Raw genomic sequence first — 21,250 nt, forward strand, 5'->3', positions numbered from 1 at the left:
CCCTTGTGTGCCCTAAATGTTATTACCGCCTCTGATAATGTTAAACAGTCATCACTGTTGTTTTCCTGAAAATGTCCCTGGGGAAATTTGTTTTTAAGACAAAGTTTTGTTTGGACTCTTAATTCTTTAGAGTAAGTGTTAACATTGGATGTGTAATAGGAGGGGTGGTAAGTAGTTTGGTCAATTCTCTTTCCTGTGTTAAAACCTAACCTTTCTTAACTGCTTTTTATCCCCTCCCTGACCATGCCATAGTCATTTTCATCTCTTGTTACTGAACCCTGCATCTACTTGTATTATTATTACATTTGCAGTGTATTACAACCTTTTTTAATGTTTCTTTTTTTGTACTTATACTCTGATCTTCTTTAATGCAGTATCTTTGTCCTATCTTCTGCATCGCAAGCACCTAACATTGTACCTCGCATTTAGAGCTCAGTAAGGTTACTGAGTAGAGCCAAAATTTTGCTTTCAACAGAGATTATTGGATAGTATTGCGTTTGGTAAAGGTTGATGGACTTTGGAACCTTAAAATAATTGTACTTTAGTAGAATAGGAGAAAGATATATAAGCAAACAAAACCAAATATTTGTATATTTAAGCACCATTTTAAGGGATGTACTTATATAATGTATTCTGTTGATCTGTATTTTAGAATGTTGTATATTGCATGTTTTGTTTTAACATTGGAAGCCTTTAATGCATGCATGGTTAAAGTTCTTGTGTTGATCTTCATCTAATCATATTGTTAGATTAAATGGTATTTATCATCATTGTAAAACCTACATTTTTTTTCAGTGTGCTGAAAAATTGTGGTTCATAGGCTCCGTTTAATATATCTACTCATTTTTCTCTTACTGGTTAAGTGTTTACTTAGAATATGTGGTCATCCTGCTTGTTTATTTCAAATTGTCTTTATTATTTTAACTCAGAATTTAAATATTAAGTAAACCAGTTAATTATAAGTTTACTGTTTTTGTGAAAACTTAGACAAGTTCTTAGATAGAAAAGAAAGAAAGAAAGATAGAAAGATAAAGGTGACTATTAAAATTTTGCTGTCACGTGAGGAGTGGATGTGAAAGATTGGGGAAAATATTGTTAAAGTTGAGGAGTTTATATACTTGGAATGTTTAATAGGTGTCACTAAATTCTCACTTCATTTTAAAGAAATCAAAATTGGATGTTGCCAATGATGCATTATACTTGTGGTCGTGGTTCATGTAAGAAATGTACAAGAAGAAAAAAGCCTGTTTTGATAATGTCAATGTCAATAAATTGACAAATTAATGCACATTTATGCTATTAAAAGATAGGAGTTTTAAATTAAAATGTTTAAGACATATATGTATATCTTTTACGGTTCCCCATTTAACTGAAGTTTTCTTTTAAACTGAGTGAGAGTTTTTATATTATCCCCGTTTCCATATAATATGTTATACTATCTTAGGTTAATGAAGTATTAGACCAACATAAATTTATGACTATATTTGATTTAAATTGCTATGGTAATAGCAATTAATATATATTAATTATATATTTAAGATTTTAACTTTTTGAAAGTTAAACAAGTTTGAATTGTGTTAAATATATTTAATCATGTTGTAAATAATAGTGATTAAAAAGTTACTTTTATATAACCAAACTAGTGGGGAATAAAATGTCACATTGCTTTTTTATTTGGAAACATTCTAAGTTCTTTTTTTTTTATCATGCATATTCCATTTCTTTTATTGGCTGCATATTTCATAGTATGTATTTTTTCACTTTTTCACTTTTTTCAAATTTTTTATTTTTTACAAGGTAAATATTAAATTCTTAGTATATAAGTATTAACACACTGCTGCACAGGCAGTGGGCCAAATAAGAAATCAAACAGCAAATCAAAATATATCTCAAAAAAAGAAAGAAAACACAATATTCTAAAACCTATGGGATGTGACAAAAGCAATTGTTAGAGTGAAATTTAGGCTATCAATGCTTGTATTTAGAAAAATAGTTGAAATAAATAACATTACACCACAAGGAACTGGAAAAAGAAGAACCTTAGCTGAAATTTAGTAGAGGAAGGAAGAAGGAAGTAACAGAAAAATCAGAAGTAAATAGAGACCAGAATAATATTAAGTATATGCTTAAATTAAAAAAATTTTAACTTTTATGTTTGATTTATTAATGTGGAACTTTCTTCATAGGGGTTCATCTGGTACAGTGACTGCTCCCCGTCTGGCTCATACAGGTGTCAGCTGGGCTGACAAGGTAAAGGCTCATCATACAGGCCCTCCTGCTGCTTCAGATGTAGCATCTGCTCAGTCGTGCCCACCAATGACAGTGCAAAAGACTTCTCGCAAAAATGGCAAGTGACTTTTTTTTTAATGGAGGGGGAAGGGCAGAAGGAGAAAGAGAGAGAGAGAGAGAGAGAGAGAGAACCTTAAGCAGGTTCCATGCCCAGCACGAGCCTGAAGTGGAGTTTGATCTCACAATCCTGAGATCATGACCTGAGCTGAAGTCAAGAGTCAGACACTTAGCTGACTATGCCACCCAGGTGCCCCCAAAATGGCAAGTGACTTTGAATCAATCTTTTTATGTAGTAGACAGGGGGAAGCATATAGAGTTTATATAATATTAATGTACCTTAAAATGACCTTAAAATAATAAGATAATCTTAGAAACTGTATAAAAGATCATTCTAGTCTGAGGTTTGCCCGGTGTAAACTTTAAGAGAATCATTCTTTTGTCAGTTCATTTGTAAGATCCTTTATGAGTCTTTTGACTTAAAGTAGAGAAAGACTGATCACTAATTCATTCTCTAGGCAATAGCATGTCACCACTTAATGTCATTAATATTTGAATATTATTTTGGTACTACAATGATGCTCTGTTTATCTTTGCTTACACATTTGTTTTCTATATCATCAAAATAATTAAAGGGCACAAATAAATTGGACTGTTATTCTGAGGGCCTGTTTATCACATAAGAATTTCCTTCATGGACTTTGACATCAGTGGTGTTTGTACTTTATTATATAAAACCTGGAGTATACAATGGAAAAGCAGAGATCATAGGAAGAAATTTTAAGAAAAGATTGGATAGTATCAGCCTTGATTTGGGAAAATAAATCCTGATACAATGGGGAGGATGGGTACCATGAAGGAACAACCAGAGACTATGATTCTTATTAATCATAAAAGAAAAGTAATGACAACAAGAATATAGCAGATAACCAGATCTCTTATGGGAACATAGGCATTTTCTTTTCTCTCTTAACTCAAAAATGTCTGAACTTAGAATATTAAAAACCAAGACTGATTGTCTAATGTAAAACAAAATTTCCTTCATATAGTATTTTTATATAGAAATCCAGCGTAATTTTTTAATTTTTAATTTTTTAAGTTTTATTTATTTTATTTTTTAAACTAAGTTTAAGTTGTGCTAACTTCTGATATATAGAAATGTGTATCCATGTAACTGTATATTTATATGTATATAAACATACATAAACATAATTCATATCTATAGTAATATTTGGAGTTTACCTATGAAATTAATTTCATTTTGTGTCAAATATTTCATCTTTTACAATCAACCTAATGTGTTCATGAGAATCTTCAGTCCATCTGAGGTGGGGAATATAATCCTGGGTAGGACAGGAATATAATCCTGGGTAGGACAGGAATATGGTAGAAGAACGATCAGAACTGCCTCTAGCCCATACAAGGTGCCTTGGTACAATTGATACAAGAAAAAGGAGTCACATTGTCTGGGTAGACACAGCCATACATCAGTAAACTCGGCTTGGTGGGTGGAGCCCGGCAGGATCTTAGCTCTTATTTACCGTCTTAGCCAGGTGCCCTTATATATAGGGCACCATCTACATAGAGGTCACAGTCGTGGAGGGGGCTGCTCATTGGTGGTGGGAACAGAAAGTGATTAGGCAACCCTTGTAACAGCTTTAATCCTTGCTCAGAAATACTGATTTAATTTGGCTGAGTTTGGTTAGATAGGGGGTCCATTCTTCTTCCAACTACTTCTGTTGATTTAGTTGAAGAGGGAGACCTTTTTTTTTTTTTTAGATTTTTAAAAAAGATTTTATTTATTTATGACAGACAGAGAGAGAGAGAGGCAGAGACATAGGCAGAGGGAAAAGCAGGCTCCTCTCGGGGAGCCCAACGCAGGACTCGATCCTGGGACTCCAGGATCACACCCTTGGCCGAAGGCAGGCGCTAAACCGCTGAGCCACTCAGGGATCCCAAATAAATAGGATCTTAAAAGAAAATAAAGGTGTATTTCAGCAGAATTGGAAAAGAAGTCCAAATTTATATGTATGTCACACATCTTTAAGATAATAAAGCAAAAACTTACATAATCAGAAGGAAAAATGAAAAAATCTATACTCATACTAGGAGATTTTAATATAACTGTCTCAAAATTGGTAGTATAAGCAAACAAAAATCAAGATGTAAGATATGTGAACAAAGTCATTAATGAACTTGACATAATGGATATGTGTAAAAATATGCTTATTCTTTTCCATTTTTTTTTCTTTTGATGCTTCAACCGGAACCTTTTTTTTTTTTTTTAACCTGGAAACCTTTTTACTAACATGTCTTCTAGTCCACTAATCTGTGTATCCTATCCACATTGTCTTAGCTATATTAATAATAACTAGTTTGAAAAGTCTGTATGTGAAAAGTAAAATATCTAAACTACCTGTTGGTTTGTTTCTTTAAAACATTTTTTGGGGAGTTTTTAGTTATTAAATGTTAAAAACATTTTTGGGGGAATTTTTAGTTATTTGACCCTGTTTTTGTTTGTTTTTAGCATGCCTGCCTCATAATATTTAATTGAATGTTTAACATGGTGTATTTAAAATTATAGAGGCTCCTTTCAAAAATATTGTTTTTTCTTCCAGCAAGGAGGTAGTGTTTAAGCAGGTCACCTTCTTTAAGGTTTGGTTTGAGGTTTTATTAAAATTGATATGTTTCAGTTTTGTCCTTATTCCTTTTGTGTCTTAACTGAAAATCTGCGGTGTTTACCACGACTACTACATTTCTTAATTCCTCAGCACTCTACAGTTGCTATAATATCTGTTTAACTCATTAGCATCCCAGCTGCTGCTCTTTGCTGGGTATCTTGGAGTCTTGCTGTGTGTATGCAGGCTTAGTAGACTCCTAAGGGAAGGTTAAATACAGATTTTTTGGGCTTACTTTCCTGCAGTTCCTGCCTCTCCATGATTTTTGCCCTTGAAGTCTCAGTTGTTTTACACTCATTGAACTGCAATATCTGTCTCAGCCAGACAGGACTGCTGGTTTCTGCAAGGACTCACTTCACCGGCATTGTGAATTTGAAATGTCTTCAGGGAAAACTTCTGGGGTGAATGTAGATCTCATGTTATCCTTCCCTTTCCTCAGGAATTGTAGTTCCTCAAATCCCACCTATTTGGTTGCTTTCCAGTATCTTTAGACAATTCAGTTATATAGTTTGTATAGCTTTTATCGTTGTGCTTGGCATGAAGAGGTTAATTTTGATATAGGCTAGCTACTGTCATGGTAGTAACTGTTAAGTCCAGATATATATCCAAGTACACATGGAACATTTACCAAATTGACACATCCTGAGCCATTAAACAAATTTCGGAAAATGTTAGATGATTAAATTCATTTTGTCTTCCTGAACACAGTGGAATTAAGTTAGAAATGAATTTTAAAAGATAGCCATATAATTCTCAAGGTTTTGGAATTTACAAATGTATTTCTGAATAATCCATTAGTCAGAGATGAAATCATAATGAAAATTACCAAATGGGAATTCAGTGAAAATTAACATTTAAAATCATGTGGGTTTAAGGTAATGCTGTGCTTTGAGGAAAATTTCTAGCCTCAATTGCATATATTAGAAAAGAAGAAAACCTGTCTCTGGAAATTAGAAAAGAACAAGTTAAACCCTAGAAATATAAGAAGGAAGGGGAATATGCAGGTGAGAACTGAGAAAGTCAGCAAAGCCAAAAGATAATTATTTGTTTTTTTTTTTATTTTAAATTTTTTTAAAATTTTATTTATTTATGATAGTCACACACACAGAGAGAGAGAGAGGCAGAGACACAGGCAGAGGGAGAAGCAGGCTCCATGCACCGGGAGCCCGATGTGGGATTCGATCCCGGGTCTCCAGGATCGCGCCCTGGGCCAAAGACAGGCGCCAAACCGCTGTGCCACCCAGGGATCCCCAAAAGATAATTATTTGAATAGGCTAATAAAATTAATAGACTTCTAATACCAATCATGAAAAAAGAGGAGACAAAGCATACTACCAGGTATGAAATAAGGGTATGGGTAGAGATCCCATGGACATTAAGATAATAAGGGTAAGAGCATGGATAGAAATCCCATGGATATTAACATAATAAGAGTATATGAGGAACAATATAATAGACTAAATTTAGAAACAGGAGAAAGTGACAAATTTCTTGAAAAACACGAGGAAACCAAACTTTCATAGCAGGAATTAAAAAATCCTGGAGAAATTTAGTAAATATTTTTAAAAAATCTGCGTCTATAATTAACATTTTTCCATAAAGAAATTTCCTGGTCAAGGTGGCTTCACTGTGAATTCTTTCACACTTCTAAGGTAAAAACAACATTAATCAGATAGAAATTCTTACTGAGAATAAAAAGGTGGATTTTGTTTTATGATGCCAGCGTAACCTTAATATCAAAACCTTATATGGATAATTTAATAGAAACCATTTTTTCTTGAACATTGATAAATAGTAAGAATATTAGTGAATTAAGTATAGTGATAAGTGATATAGTGAATTAAATATAGTGATAAACATTGTGTTAAGTAAAAATCATTTTGGGATTCTGTTGCTTTTGAATTATTGGTCATATTAATTTGAATGTAATGCTACCTTATTAATGACATTTGTAAAATTTTAAGTATTGTACAAATTCTGGAGTGTAAAAACTATGATATGAAATACGACTTTGAGTTTTGTGTACCTACAAGATTATTCTAAGTATTTCGAAGCTCTCTGACAGGTTAATTGCATGATTTGCCATTCTCAGCTGGTGTTCTTCATTATGGGAATGATTTTTCAATATAGTTTTTACTGAAGTTTCCTTAAAAATGTAATTTGTTCATAGCTACTTTCTTAGTGTCTAAGAGATCTGTGTTAGTTTCTATTTTGATAAGCATTTCTCTTTGATTTGCTTCAGTTATTTCACTTTTTCTTTTTTTTTACATGATAGTATTTGTGTTGGCCATCATTTTGGTTATGGACTATGTCCAAGTGTTAAGCAGTATTTCTTTCTATAAGAAAGCTTTGAAAGTGGTGGTGTTTTTCTTCCTTTAAAAAGTAAAGTTATTAATCATACTGCTCCTAAGGGTGAGCCAGTTAAATTAAGTGGAAACTAAAATTTTTTGTTAAACTTAATTTCATCCATAATTTTTTTCTTTTGATATCTATGAGTTTTATAAGGTTCATTTTATATATTTTATATATATTATCCTCACTTCCCCAACAGAAGTGGCTCAATTTTATTGCAGGGAAGCTAGGGAGCAGCAGTGCAAGAGAGGGTCTCTGCAGGAACTCCCATTGCTGATCAGGACTGCCAGACTTGGGGCCCCAAGTCTGTCTGGAAGTCAGGAGAGGATAAGTGTCCTGTTCTCTTTGGTCCATCTTGGGTCCAGGGGTTCAGGTCCTTGTTACTAGGGGTGAAGTTGGAAATAGCCTTTCCTCTTTTCCCCAGGGTCTCCAGCAAAGTGTTTACACTATGCTCAGGTTTGATGCAAAGCTTCTTGTTGGGCAGGTCAATGTCAAGCTCAATTCCTCCTACCTTGTTGAGCACCTGACTGTATTAGTGCAGCCTTCACAGGTCTCTTCCTCAGAAAAGTTGTGCTTCAGCAGGATAATTGATGTGGTGGTAACCATGGCAACCCCTCTTATTTTTATATATATATATATATATATATATTTAAAAGACAAATGTCTATCCACTGATAAGTGGATAAAGAAGGTGTGTGTGTGTGTGTGTGTATAATGGAATATTACATCAAAAAATGAAATCTTGCCTTTTGCAACAATGTGGATGGAACTAGAGTGTATTATGCTAAGTGAAATAAGTCAGAGAAAGACAAGTACCATGGGATTTCACTCGTATGTGGAATTTAAGAAACAAAATGGATGGACTTAGGGAAAGGGAAGGAAAAATAAAGTAAGATAATGAACACTGGGTGTTGTATGCAACTAAATTCTACCCCTGAAACTAATATTACAGGATATGTTAATTAATTTCAATTTAAATAAAATCTTGAAAGAAAAAAAAGACTAGTGGGTATAACATGCTAAATTTTTTTAAGTTTACTATGGATGAAAATTGATCACAACTTGGGTAATGTATTATTTAAGGTATAATATTAATTTTGTTTGCCATAATGATATTTTTATATTTTTAAAAAATCCTTTTAAGGACACATACTGAGTATTTACAGAAATGATGATGTCTAGAATTTGTTTTAAATCCTTTCAGAAAAACAATGGGGAAGGGGGACTAGATGAAATAACAGCATCAGAATGTTGATAATAAGCGGATGATTGGAACATGCGGCTCATAAGACTATTTTTCCTATATTGCATGTTTGGGTATCTTTGTAATAAAAAGTTTAAAAAGTGCAAAATAAATTTAAACATACTTTCCCCTTGGAGATTTCCAAGTTCAGACCTTTGAAATATAAGATTTCAGGTCTGTCTTATCTTTATTTTAAAATATAAAATATAATACTAACACAGTCATTATATTTTTAAAAATAGAATAGTGAGTTAACATTCTCAAGAGGATGTGCATTTTGTAAGGAATTTTTTTCCCCTTGAAATAAAATCCCTTCCCATTAGTGACTCATGTGGTGGTATGATCTTGATACCTAATCAGAAAAGTAGTTTGCACAGTGATTTAAGTTTTCAGTTTTTCAGGAATCAGTTTCAGAAATCAGCCTACTTTTTCCTATTAATTTTTTTCATATTTTTATACCATCTTTGTTAAGATTCAGCTCATATACAATTCATCCATTTAAAATATACAATTAAAAAATATAGAATTCATCTATCCTTAGTATAGTCACACATATGTAGTACCATAATCACAATTATAGAACATTTTCATCACCTCAAAAAGGTATCTCTTGGCAGTGATTTTTTGGATTTGACACCAAAAGCAAAGGTAACAGAAGCAAAAAGCAAGTGGTACTACATCAAATTAAGGAGCTCCACATAGCGAAGGAAACCAACAAAATGAAGAGGTAACCTACAGAATGGGAGAAAATACTTGCAAATCATATGTGATTTAGGGTTAATAATATCCAAAACATATAAAGAAGTCATGCAACTCTATAGCAAAAAACAAGCAATATAATTTAAAAAATGGGCAGAGGATCTGAATAAATATTTTTCCAAAAATGATATCCAGGTAGCCTCAGATACCTAAAAAGGTACACAACATCATTAATCAAAATCTCAGTGAGATATCACCTTTCACATCTGTCAGAGTGGTTGTCATCAAATAGACAAGAGATTGAAAAAATGTTAGAATGTGGAGGAAACAGTACCTGAGTACATTGTTGGTGGGAATGTAAATTGTTAAAACCACTATGGAAAACAGTATGGGGTTTCCTCAAAAAATTAAAATAGAACTGCCATATGATCCAGCAATTCCACCTCTGGGTATATATCCAAAAGAAACGAAAGCACTACCTTGTAAAGATACCTGTACTCTTTGTTCATAGCAACATTATTTACAGTAGTCAAAACAAATAATTTTAGTGCCCATTGATCCATGATATAAAGAACATGTGGATAAAGAACATGTGGTGTGTATGTACTTGAAAGTTGCTAAGAGAGTAAATCTTAGAAGTTCTTATCTCAAGAAAAAATAATTGTAACTAGGTGAAGTGCTGGATATTAACTAAACTTATTTTGGTAATCATTTCTCAGTACATACATATATCAAACAATATGTTGTACCTTAAACTAATACAACGTTATATGTCAGTTGTATCTCAGTAGAACCGGAAAGGAAAGAAAAAGAAATCTCATACCCTTTAATAAACCCTTCTAATCCTGAGTTCCCCGTATCCATTTTAGTATGTAGAATTTTCACAGTACTTTAGCCATTCTGATAGGTATATAGTGATCTCTCATTGTGGTTTTTAATTTACATTTCTCTAATGGCTAATGACGTTGAATATCTTTTGTGTACTTATTTGTCACTTGTATATACCCTTCAGTGTAATGTTTCTTCATGTCTTTTGCCTATTTTCTGCTTGTATTATATGTAATATTACTGTTGAATTTTGAAAGTTATTTATATGTTCTAGACAGTCCTTTGTTGGACTGTTTTTTTTAATCTTTGTCTTCACAGAGTTTGTTGTAAGAAAAAATTTACAGTTTTGATGAGATCCATGAGGCCTCCTGTTTGTGGATCCATGCTTTTGGTGTCAAGTGTCAGAACTCATTGTCTAGCCATATGTTTGAAAGTTTCTTTTTTATTTTTCCTAAAGGCTTTATAGTTTTACATCTTAAATTAGTGACACATTTTAAGTTAATTTTTGGGTGAAGTGTGGGTTTTAAATGGACATTTACATTTTTGCCTATGGATGTCTTGTTGCTTCACCACCATTTGTTAGAAAAATCTCTTGAAATTTTGTCAAAAATCAATTGGGCATATTTGTGTGGGTGTATTTCTGGGTTTTATATTCTGTTTCGTTGATCTGGGTGTCTGTTGTTTCATCCATACTGTACTGTTCTAATTACTCTCAGTCTGTGGTAAGCCTTAACATTGAGTAGAGTGATTGCTTTTACTTTATTCTTTGTTTAAAAAGTTGTTTTTAGCCTTTTAAGTTTGTGTCTTTCTATATAAATTTTAGAATAAACTTCTCTAGTATCTAAAAAAATTATTGCTGGGGTTTTGATAGGAATTACATAACAGCTGTTGATCATTTTAGAGAGAATGGACATTTTTACTAAGCTGAATTTTCTAATCAATATTCATTTTCTAATGAACATGCCTTTCCATTTATATCTTTTTTTCATCAGCCTTTTGTAATTTTAGTATACACATACTGTACCTTTTTTTTGGACTTACTACTAAATATTTCATTTTCTTCAGTTTAATTGTAAATTTTTAAAAAGATTTTTATTTATTTGAGAAAGAGAGAGCACAAATGGAGGGTAGGGAAAGAGGAAGAGGGAAGAGGGGACTCCCTGCTGAGCAGGGAGGTAGACTTGTAGCTCCATCCCAGGACTCTGGGATTGTGACCCAAGCCAGAGGTGGACATTTAACTGACTGAGCTACCCAGGTGCCCCAGTGTAATTGTAAATTGTTTTTGATTTCAGTTTCCACATGTTCACTGTTAGTATACACAAATGCAGTGGATTTGTATTGAATTGTATTGAATTCTTTTACTGAATTTATGTAATTATTATGGAATTTTTATATACTTTGGGATTTTCTGTGTAGACATGTCATCTGAAAATAGGGATAGTTTTATTTCTTCCTTTCCTTTTTTATTTTTAAGATTTATTTATTCATTTGAAAGAGAGAGGAGAGAGAGAGCATGAGCAGTAGGGGAGTAGCAGAGGAAGAGGGAGAAGCAGACTCCCACTGAGCAGAGGGAGCTTGATCTGGGACTCAATACCAGGACCTTGAGATCATGACCTGAGCTGAAGGCAGATGCTTAACTGACTGAGTCACTTGTGTGCACATAGCTATATATTTTTTTGTAGTTGCCTTTTTTTTTTTTAAATCAAGTTGAATAAGTTCTATATTATTGTTTAATAAGTTTTTCTCACAAATGGGTATTGGATTTTATGAAATACTTTTTCTGTATCAGTTGATGGGATCATATGGTTTTCCTTGTTTAGTCTGTTGACAGCAGTGGATTACATTGATTTTTTTGAAATTTGAGACCGGTTTGCATATACCTGAAATTAATTCCACTTGATTATGGCTTGTAATTCTTTTTATACATTACTAGATTTGATATGCCCATATTTTGTTGATGATTTTTTACATCTAAGTTCATGAGAAATATAGTTATTTTTATTTTTATGTATTGTCTTTGTGTTTTTGTATTGAGGTAAAACTGGCCTAGAAGTCTCCAGGTAGGGCAGCCCTGGTGGCTCAGCGGTTTAGTGCTGCCTTTGGCCCAGGGTGTGATCCTGGAGATCCGAGATCGAGTCCCACATCAGGCTCTGTGATGGAGCCTGCTTCTCCCTCTGCCTGTGTCTCTGCCTCTCTCTCTCTGTGTCTTATGAATACATAAATTAAAAAAATTTTTTTTTAAAAAAGAAGTCTCCAGGTATAATTGTAGATTCTTGTCTTTTTCCTTTTAGCCTTATTAGCTTTTTCTCTGTGTATCTTGAATTTCTGCTGTTTGATGTGTACGTATTTAGGGGTGTATATCTTCATTGTAGAATGCTTTTATCATCATATAATGTGTTTTTACTTCTTTAGTTAATTTCTTTACTCTGACATCTGCTTTATCTGATATTAATATAACTACTCCTGCTTTCCTTATTAATATTTGCATGGTGCATCTTTTTCTATCCTTTCAGTTTGAGTTTACCTATGACCTTGTATTTAAGTGATTTCTTATAGATTACATATAATTCAAGTGTATTTATTAATATACTGTGCTAATCTTTGTCATTTTGTATATTTAGACATAAAGTAATGGTATTGTTAGGGTAGGGCATAGGTATGTCATTTTATTATTTTCCTGTTTTCTCTGCTTCTCTTTCCACTGTTTCCTATTTCTTGCTTTCTTATGGGTAAAAAACATTTTTTTATGATTCCATGTTGACTGATTTATAGTGTTTTGGAGTATATTGATTTGTATAGGTTTTTCTTTTATGGTTGTTGCCTTAGGTATTACATTGTAATACATGTAGGTATTACATGTATTACATTATACATATATAAGTTCTCATACTCTACTGGCTTTGGTGTTTACCACTGTGAGTGAAATGTAGAAACCTTCTCATTGGTTCCCTTTATTCTGTCTACTTTAAGTGTAATTGTCTTAATTATATTGTTTCCTACATCAAAATGGCATTTTAATTTTTCATTTTATTTTCAAACAAGATTCAATAAAATGAGAAGAGTAGTTTATTTACCTCCATTTTTACTCATTTCAGTATTCTTTTCTGTTTGATTTTTTTTTTTAACCTCTTATTTGTTTTTCTTTAGGAGGCTTCCTTTAGCCATTCTTCAATGGCAGGTTTGCTACTGATATATTCTTAGAGTTTTTGCTTCATCTGAGACTGCCTTTATGTACTCTTCATTCCTGAGGGATAGTTTCCCTGAATATAGAATTTGCAGTTGATAGTTCTTTCAGTCCCTGAAAAATGTGCCACTTCTACCTCACCAGCAGTTGTTTCAGATGAGAAATCTGCTGTCATTAGAATTTATGTTGCTCTATGGATAATATATTTTTCCCTGCACTGCTTTAAATAATTTTCCTTTGTTTTTCAGTGGTTTAATTATGATGTGTCTTAGCCTGGATTTGGAGGGATATATTTCCTAGTTTCTTGAATCCGTAGTTTTATGTCTTTCACTAAGTTTGGCTAGTTTTCATTCATTCTTTCTTCAAATATCTTTTTAGTTCTACGTTCTCTCTCCTTCCCTTCTGGGACTCTGATGACACACGTTACCTCTTTTATTATTGGCCCAGAGGCCCCTGAGATTCTGGTCTTGGTCCCAGTGACATTTTCCCAGCAAAATCGGGGCACTGCCTTTTACTGTTTCCTTGGCTCATACTGGTGATATAAACTCATCTCTTCTTTGGGCTCCACTGAACCAGGGAGGGGCAAAATGAAGGGAGGACCAACTCACACCATCTTGTTGCTGTAGAGTAAGGTGGAATCTTACTTCCCTTCTTGACCCTGCTGGCATCACGGCAAGGGGAAGGGACATGCACATTCCAAGTAAATCTTAAATCTGCCTTCCAGCACTTTGTTTTATTGTATTGATGCTAGTGGAGTAGACATTCATCTTTCTACAGGGATTTGTTGATACTTGTGGAGGGGGAGAATAGAATGTTGACTAGTCCTATTTCACACTATGCTTTGCTGAATGGAAGTGGAAGCTGTGCTCACCATTAGGCCCTGCTGACCCTAGGGGTAGAGAGGACCACTGCCTACCAGTCTTGACTAATACTGCTTCATTCATTCTTATTTCTGCTCAGTGGGAATGGAGGTTCATCTTCCCACTGGGCCACACTGACAGTAGGGGTGGGGAAAAGTGGAGTGATGAACAAATCTAGTTCTTGCTGTCTTATTTAGTCTTGTTAATACTGGTGGGAGGTGGAAGTTCTGCTCACCATTCAGCTTTGCTGACACTACTTTGGCGGGGGGATTGGAGCACTATCTGCTTCTGCTAGGTGGCAGTGGAACTTCAGCTCCCTGTTTACCCTATTGAAACTATAGACAGCAGGGTTTCTACTGATCTTTGGCTGGAATAGAGTGAATATAGTCAAAAAGATTTGCTGTTTTGTTAGGCTGCTCTTTTTCCTGTCCTGTGTCTTGGCAAAACAGGTTTTACTCATGCTTATTTTGTTTATGCCTGTTGGCCATTCTGGGTTGGAGACTTCTGTAGCGTCCTGTTTGGAGTATAATAAGGAAACCTAGAGAACTCACTGCTGTGCAGCTTTTAAAGTCTCAGGGTCTCTTGGCAGTCCTCCTACTTCTTTCTGTCTCTTAAAATCTTCCTAAGCTTATTTTATGTATTTTTTCCAGGGGGTTCTGTTGTACAAAGGAGGACCTGGAGATGAAGATGGTCTACTCCATCTTGGTCAGAACTGGAAGTCTTCATATTAATTTTGAAAGTCTGCAATTAGCCTATAAAATGTAAAAATTATAGCTATATGCATCACTACTATAAACATATGTACCTCACGTTGTGACATTTTCAAACATTTTAGTGGAAGATTCTTACTTATTTTAGGCAATTTTGCTGTGTGAACTTTGGACACAGATCTTCAGTTTCCTTGTATGTGTGGTGAAATAATTGGATTAGATCTTCTAGGTTTCCTTCAATTACCAGTATGTGGTCTTAGGATGATTGAAATTGTTTTTGCTGCTGTTGTTGTTGTTAAATGTATGTTATTAGTACTAGAATAGATGAAAGGACTTGGATTTTGAAGATAGGCCTGTTTGGATTCTGAAAGTTAGGCAGTTTTTATGTAACCATTGGGACACCAGAACCAATTTGCCTAGACTTGCATTGTGGTTTTACCGTTTCTGGGTAATCTCTCTTTGTCTCATTTTTCTGAATGACAGGTGGGGTAAATGAAATGACAAATGATAGATTTTTATCAATGATAAATTTGGGATGATAGTACTGGTATTACAGGGTTGTGATAATTAAGTTATTCTATGTAAAACACTTGGAACAGTATTAACATATGGTAAACACTGTATAAATGTTTATTTATAAACATATACTTTCTGCATCTGTGGCCTTATGTCAGTCTTAATCTGAATCTCAGTGTTGTCAGTTGTAAAATAGGGAAAATTTACCCCCCCCCCACAGTATGGTTATATATTAGATGTCACATGTGCAAATACAGACACTACACCTCACATGATAATTAGTATCATGTTTGTATATTAGTTACATTCAATGAGAATTAGATTGGAAAATATTTTTATTTTGTATGTTTTTGAAAATATTTATCATCTAAAGGAATCTTGATTTATTTCTGTCCCTCAATTTCATAGAACGGAAAGATGCTGAAGGATGGGAGACTGTTCAAAGAGGAAGGCCTGTTCGTTCACGATCAACAGCAGTGATGACAAAAGTTTCAGTAGCAACAGAAACATTAAGGTCAAAGGATGACAGCGATAAAGAAAATATACATCTTTTACCTGATGAAAGCATACAGAAAGGTGAATTTGCTGGAGATGGATCTTCTAAAACTACAGAATCTCGGTCTAAAGACTCCTTACAATCTTTTGACCATCCTCTTGCTGAAAGGACCCAGGTAGTACCTTCTGAAAATCCTTTTACTGCCTTTTTATAAGGGATATGTCTATACTGGAATGTCTGTTTTCCTACTCCATTTTAAACTTTTTATTATGAAATATTTCAGATCTCCAGAAAAGTTGCAAGAATGAACAATGAATCTTCCTTTTACCTTTACCTAGATTCACAGATTAATGTTTTGCCTCATTTTTTTTCTTCTCTCTCCATATTGATACATCACAAACACATATTGTATGCTAAACATTTGAGAGTAATATGCATACATCATAACCATTCACCTTTAAATATAGCACATATCTCCAAGGAATAAAGAAACTCTTTTTAAATTATGTTAATTGTAAAATTCAGGGAATTTGGCATCTATATAGTGTTTTCATCTAATTTATAATTCATATTCATGTCCCATTCTATTTCCATATAGAATATTTTCCCTGAGCCAGGATCCAATCTAGAATCACACATTGTATTTAGTTTTGTTTTTTTAACATCTACACCTGGGAAAGGTTTTCAATTTATCTTTGTATTTCACTGTTAGTTTTTGAAGAATACATTGCATTTTTTTTTTTTTTTTTTTTTGTAGAATGTCTTTCAGTTCATTATCCAAGTTAGCTTATGCATTTTTGACAGAAATAAAGTGATTGCCCTTGGTGAGCATTTATAGGCATATGATATTAATTTGCCCAAATTTCTTGATTACTTGTTTTAAGTGTTATTCTATTTCTTCATTTGGAGTGTTATTAAAAATGGTGATGAACATAAGGATCATTTTGGAATTGCTCTCCTTTTATGTCCTCCAATTCAAGTGTGGAGTAATTTACTAATATTTAATACAATTCTTTAAAGCTGATACTCTCAGTATTTATGTTCTTAGTCCATTTTAATTTATTTTACCTATTTGATGAAGGAAGGAATTTTTCAGGTATTTGCTTACGTAAAGATTCATGTTCAATTAATATAATTTAATGCAGAACAAAATGTAAGACATTATTTGATAGGATACAGCGGCTAAGTAAAAAAGTTTTAAAATTGTTAAAATATTTCTCAGTTTATGATATCTTCTTTTTAAAGTTTTTTCTTTTTTATCTCTAGGATATTTGTTTATATTGAAAACTGTATTCAACTTCCATGTTTTTCTTAATGATGATAATGGGTCTTAATTGTACATTGCTTCTGATGTTCTGTAACCCCTGAATGTATATGTGCCTATGTGCAATTGAAAACTTCTTATGATTGGTAAGAAGTTGCCTTTTAATTTCCCACATTATGGATCAGAGTCCTAGACACAGGAAATAATCAGTACTTTTGTAGGATATACCTTTAAGAAACTTCAATATAGGTAAACTTGATGAAGAAATCTCTCTCTCTTTTTTTAAAATTTGGTTTTCTTTTCTTTTTTTAAGAGATTTATTTATTTATTAGAGAGCAAGCAAATGAGGCTGTGCGAATGGCAGGGAGGGGCAGAGGGAGAAGGAGAGAATCTCAACCAGACTCCCCTGCTGAGCACAGAGCCCTACCTAGGGCTTGATCTCACAATCCTGAGGACATAACTGAAATCAAGAGTCAGACACCTAAGCTTCTGAGCCACCCAGGTGCCCCAAGAAACCTTTAAATCACTTAACATATAGTTCACCTTCATTCATCCTCATTTTTATGGCCTCTACTTGGGACTGCATTTAGGTAATAGCATTTTTAATTTTAGCCTGACTAGATTTTAGTTCTTTAACCTCTACAGTAAAGGATTCTTTAGCGTCTTCTATGCTTTTTTCCAAGCCCAGGTAGTATCTTTATAATCATTGTTTTAAATTCTAGTTCAGACATCTTATTTATATATGTATTGATTAAATCCCTGGCAGTGAGTGCTGCCTCTTGCTCTTATTTTTGGGATGAATTTCTCAGTCTTGTCATTTTGTCTAAAAAAGGAGAGAGAGAGAGAGAGAGAAAGAAAGAAAGGAAGGAAGGAAGGAAGGAAGGAAGGAAGGAAGGAAGGAAGGAAGGAAAAACAATAGCAACAAAGACAATAGAAAAAAAAAAACCCCATGTAACACCTAGCATTTTTACTAACATACATTTTGGCTATAAAATTTTACAATATAATAATTATACTGGTTTTTGTGTAATGAAGAAAGTTACATGATTTGAGATTTTAGTAATAATCCATACATACAGCTTTTGAGTAATTAATGTATTGCTAAAATATTCCTGTATAAAAAGTTAATTGCTGTAGGTATCCAAGCTTATTTTTAACATTTGTTCTCACTGTCATTCTAAAAATGGAATTAGCATATTTATGTATTTTTTCAACATTACTTTATAGTTTCACTTTGATTTTGTTGTATAAATGATACTGATTTTTTTTAAATTAATTTTTATTGGTGTTCAATTTACCAACATACAGAAAAACACCCAGTGCTCATCCCGTCAAGTGTCCACCTCAGTGCCCGTCACCCATTCCCCTCCAACACCCGCCCTCCTCCCCTTCCACCACCCCTAGTTCGTTTCCCCGAGTTAGGAGTCTTTATGTTCTGTCTCCCTTCCTGATATTTCCCAACATTTCTTTTCCCCTCTCCTTTATATTCCCTTTCACTATTATTCATATTCCCCAAATGAATGAGAACATACACTGTTTGTCCTTCTCCGATTGACTTATTTCACTCAGCATAATACCCTCCAGGATACTGATTTTTTAATAAACAGAGTTGACTATATTGTAAACATCAGTAATGCTAATATAAATATTGCCAAGAAGATTATAAACTATGGTGACTAATGTATAGATAATGTCAATAGTAATGTAAACAATGTGATACAACTTAAATAATACATGAAAATCAACACTTTGAGACATTTTTAAGTTTTGACCAATAGTAGAATTTTTATAGTTTATAAGATTTGACAAAGTTTAATATTTATATAAATAGTTAATCAAACTGGGAGTTTTATAGCCACTGCCATGTTTACCTAAAGTTTATTTAAATAGTGATGTGAGTGGCCTTTAAATTCACAATTTTAGATTTTAATTCTACTTGGAGCTCATTACTCTGAATATAATTGGAAAACGTAGCATTCTTTCTGTGCTCTGTTATAAAGTGAAAATAAAAACTTGTTTCTATTTATAGAATGGAATGTTAAAAAATGGATATGTCTTTGGCTTAAGATAGTATTTTATTTGACTTAGATAATTTTCCTATTTCTATTCATGTGTTAAATATTCCTAAAGGGTAATGAGGAGGATATGGAAATCTAGATAGGAATTATATAATGAATGAGACTTAATGCTCAGATACACTATACTTTTTCTCGTATTTCTCTTTTAGATCTGAGAATTGGTTTTGTGTACCATGTGGTTTTATGTGAAAGATACTTTCAGGTTTGTTAATGTTACTTAAAGAGAGCAAGTGTCATGTTTTGAATAAAGTGCCCTCAAAGTGTGTATTTTGTTGAAAAATGCCTTCATTTGATATTAGACAGACAACTTTTGGAAAAACCATGTAAATACCTTTAGTTATTTGAATATAAGACAGTATTCTACTTGTGACTAGAATTTCTTTTGTGAAGTATGTAAAGTACTCATCAAGAATCAGCTTACTCAAAGAAAATGTAATTATACTATAGCTTAATTTCATAAAGCATTTCAGACAGTGCTCTATACATACATAGTATGTGTGCAAATAAAATTCATGGCTGCTTAATTTTTTTTTCTTTTTTTAAACTTGAAACATAACAAAAAAATCAACTAAGTTGTCTCTCAGCCAGTTAACTACTGCTTTAGTTGATAGGTTCATGGTAGGTATAATCAGTTTTTCTACAATGGTGTAGTTTGTATTTTCTATTACCTCTGATTCATTCTGTAAATGTTTTCTTAGTTCACAGTGAGTACATTGGACGATGTCAAGAACTCTGGCAGTAGTACTTTACAAGACAGTTCTTTGGGAACTTCTGAAATACCTGGTGTTCACATTGATACAGAGTGTGTTTCAGTTACTGAACAAGCTGACACACCTCCTTCGCAAGCAAATGATGTGCTTTCATCAGAGAAAGCGGGGATAGAAAGTGAAATGGACCCTTCAGATATTTCAAATGTGAGTGCTGCTAACTTGGTAAGAACAACTTATCAGAATTGTGAGTAAATATATTAAAAGGGCATAAACCCTAATAATAATAAATTGTGTTGTGTATTATTTTACATTTTATAAAGCATTTTATATGTTATTTCATTTTAACATTTTATTCTTATAACAAGCTTTTGATACAGTTAAGATTCTTCTTGTTTTGTAGAGGAAAAAAAATGAGACTATCCAAGTTAAATAACTATTGCTAAAATCATTCAGTTTGTGATTTGATCGAATATTCTTTAGTCTGGCACTAAGAAACTAAACCAGTAATGATAAAGTCTTCTATGCAACATCTGGTACTCTGATGGATGGGGCATGCTGCTTACTGGACTTTTGAAAATTCTTGTTATACTTTAGACAGCCTCTATCATTTGTGTGGAGTTGGTCTTTAAGATGAAATTTATCTACCATTGCTATTGCAGAATCTTTAAGAATGTATTGATTTGGAATTATAGGCTTATGTTTTTGGATGACTGCTTATTTGTCCTCATGTCTTTCGGTTTCCCACTTGAGTATTAAGATACTAGATGTGACAGTAATCCAGAATGGGTCATTCTAGCTTAAATGTAACTTTTAAAAGAAATAGGCATATGTAAAAAGTTGTTGAGAAAAATTACTCAAATTTTATTTTTTAAGTGGCCACTGTTATACTATAGTTTCCTTCAAAACTTAATGCCTTATCATGCTGAAAGATGTTATGAACAGATGGTGTTAGACCAAATTACACATCTTATAGAGATAATAACATTACATGTAAATGAAGCTTGATAAGTGTTAAGGGAAAAAGAAGGGTAACAGTAACAAGAAAAACAATTAAATTTAAAAAATAAGGAATTGTATTTTAACTTGACTCTTACTGTGACTATTTTTAAATGTTGAATATAGTTATGGTCATATAAATACTAGGCGTAATGTATGGGATAGATATTGGTCATTTTTATATTTTTAATTTTCATAGCTAGATATCACATTAAATTATTTTGTGAATTGATTCTGTGAGAATCAAATTTCGAAAGAGGACAAAGGTCCCATACTTAAATAAGCATTAAATAATTATTTAAAAGTTCTTACTTCGTCTATTTTATTTTGATCACGTATGTAAATAGCTT

The 21,250-nt window shown here is 33.0% G+C and overlaps 1 protein-coding gene across 30 annotated transcripts in view; it reads left to right on the forward strand.

Moving 5' to 3' along the window:
• The window catches only part of SCAPER (S-phase cyclin A associated protein in the ER), a 420,028-nt gene that overhangs the window by 63,380 nt on the left and 335,398 nt on the right, over window positions 1–21,250 (forward strand). For 18 of the 30 annotated variants that reach the window (XM_072739204.1, XM_072739209.1, XM_072739212.1 and 15 more), the window contains 3 exons: window positions 2,187–2,347; window positions 15,765–16,027; window positions 19,893–20,108. In XM_072739204.1, the coding sequence (XP_072595305.1) occupies window positions 2,187–2,347; window positions 15,765–16,027; window positions 19,893–20,108 (640 nt within the window). Of the gene's footprint in view, window positions 1–2,186; window positions 2,348–15,764; window positions 16,028–19,892; window positions 20,127–21,250 lie in introns of all 30 variants that reach the window. The other 12 variants (XM_072739199.1, XM_072739207.1, XM_072739186.1 and 9 more) reach the window with 1 other exon arrangement.

This window comes from Vulpes vulpes, chromosome 15, assembly GCF_048418805.1.
Source record: "Vulpes vulpes isolate BD-2025 chromosome 15, VulVul3, whole genome shotgun sequence".
In the NCBI taxonomy this organism is placed as follows: Eukaryota; Metazoa; Chordata; class Mammalia; order Carnivora; family Canidae; genus Vulpes; species Vulpes vulpes.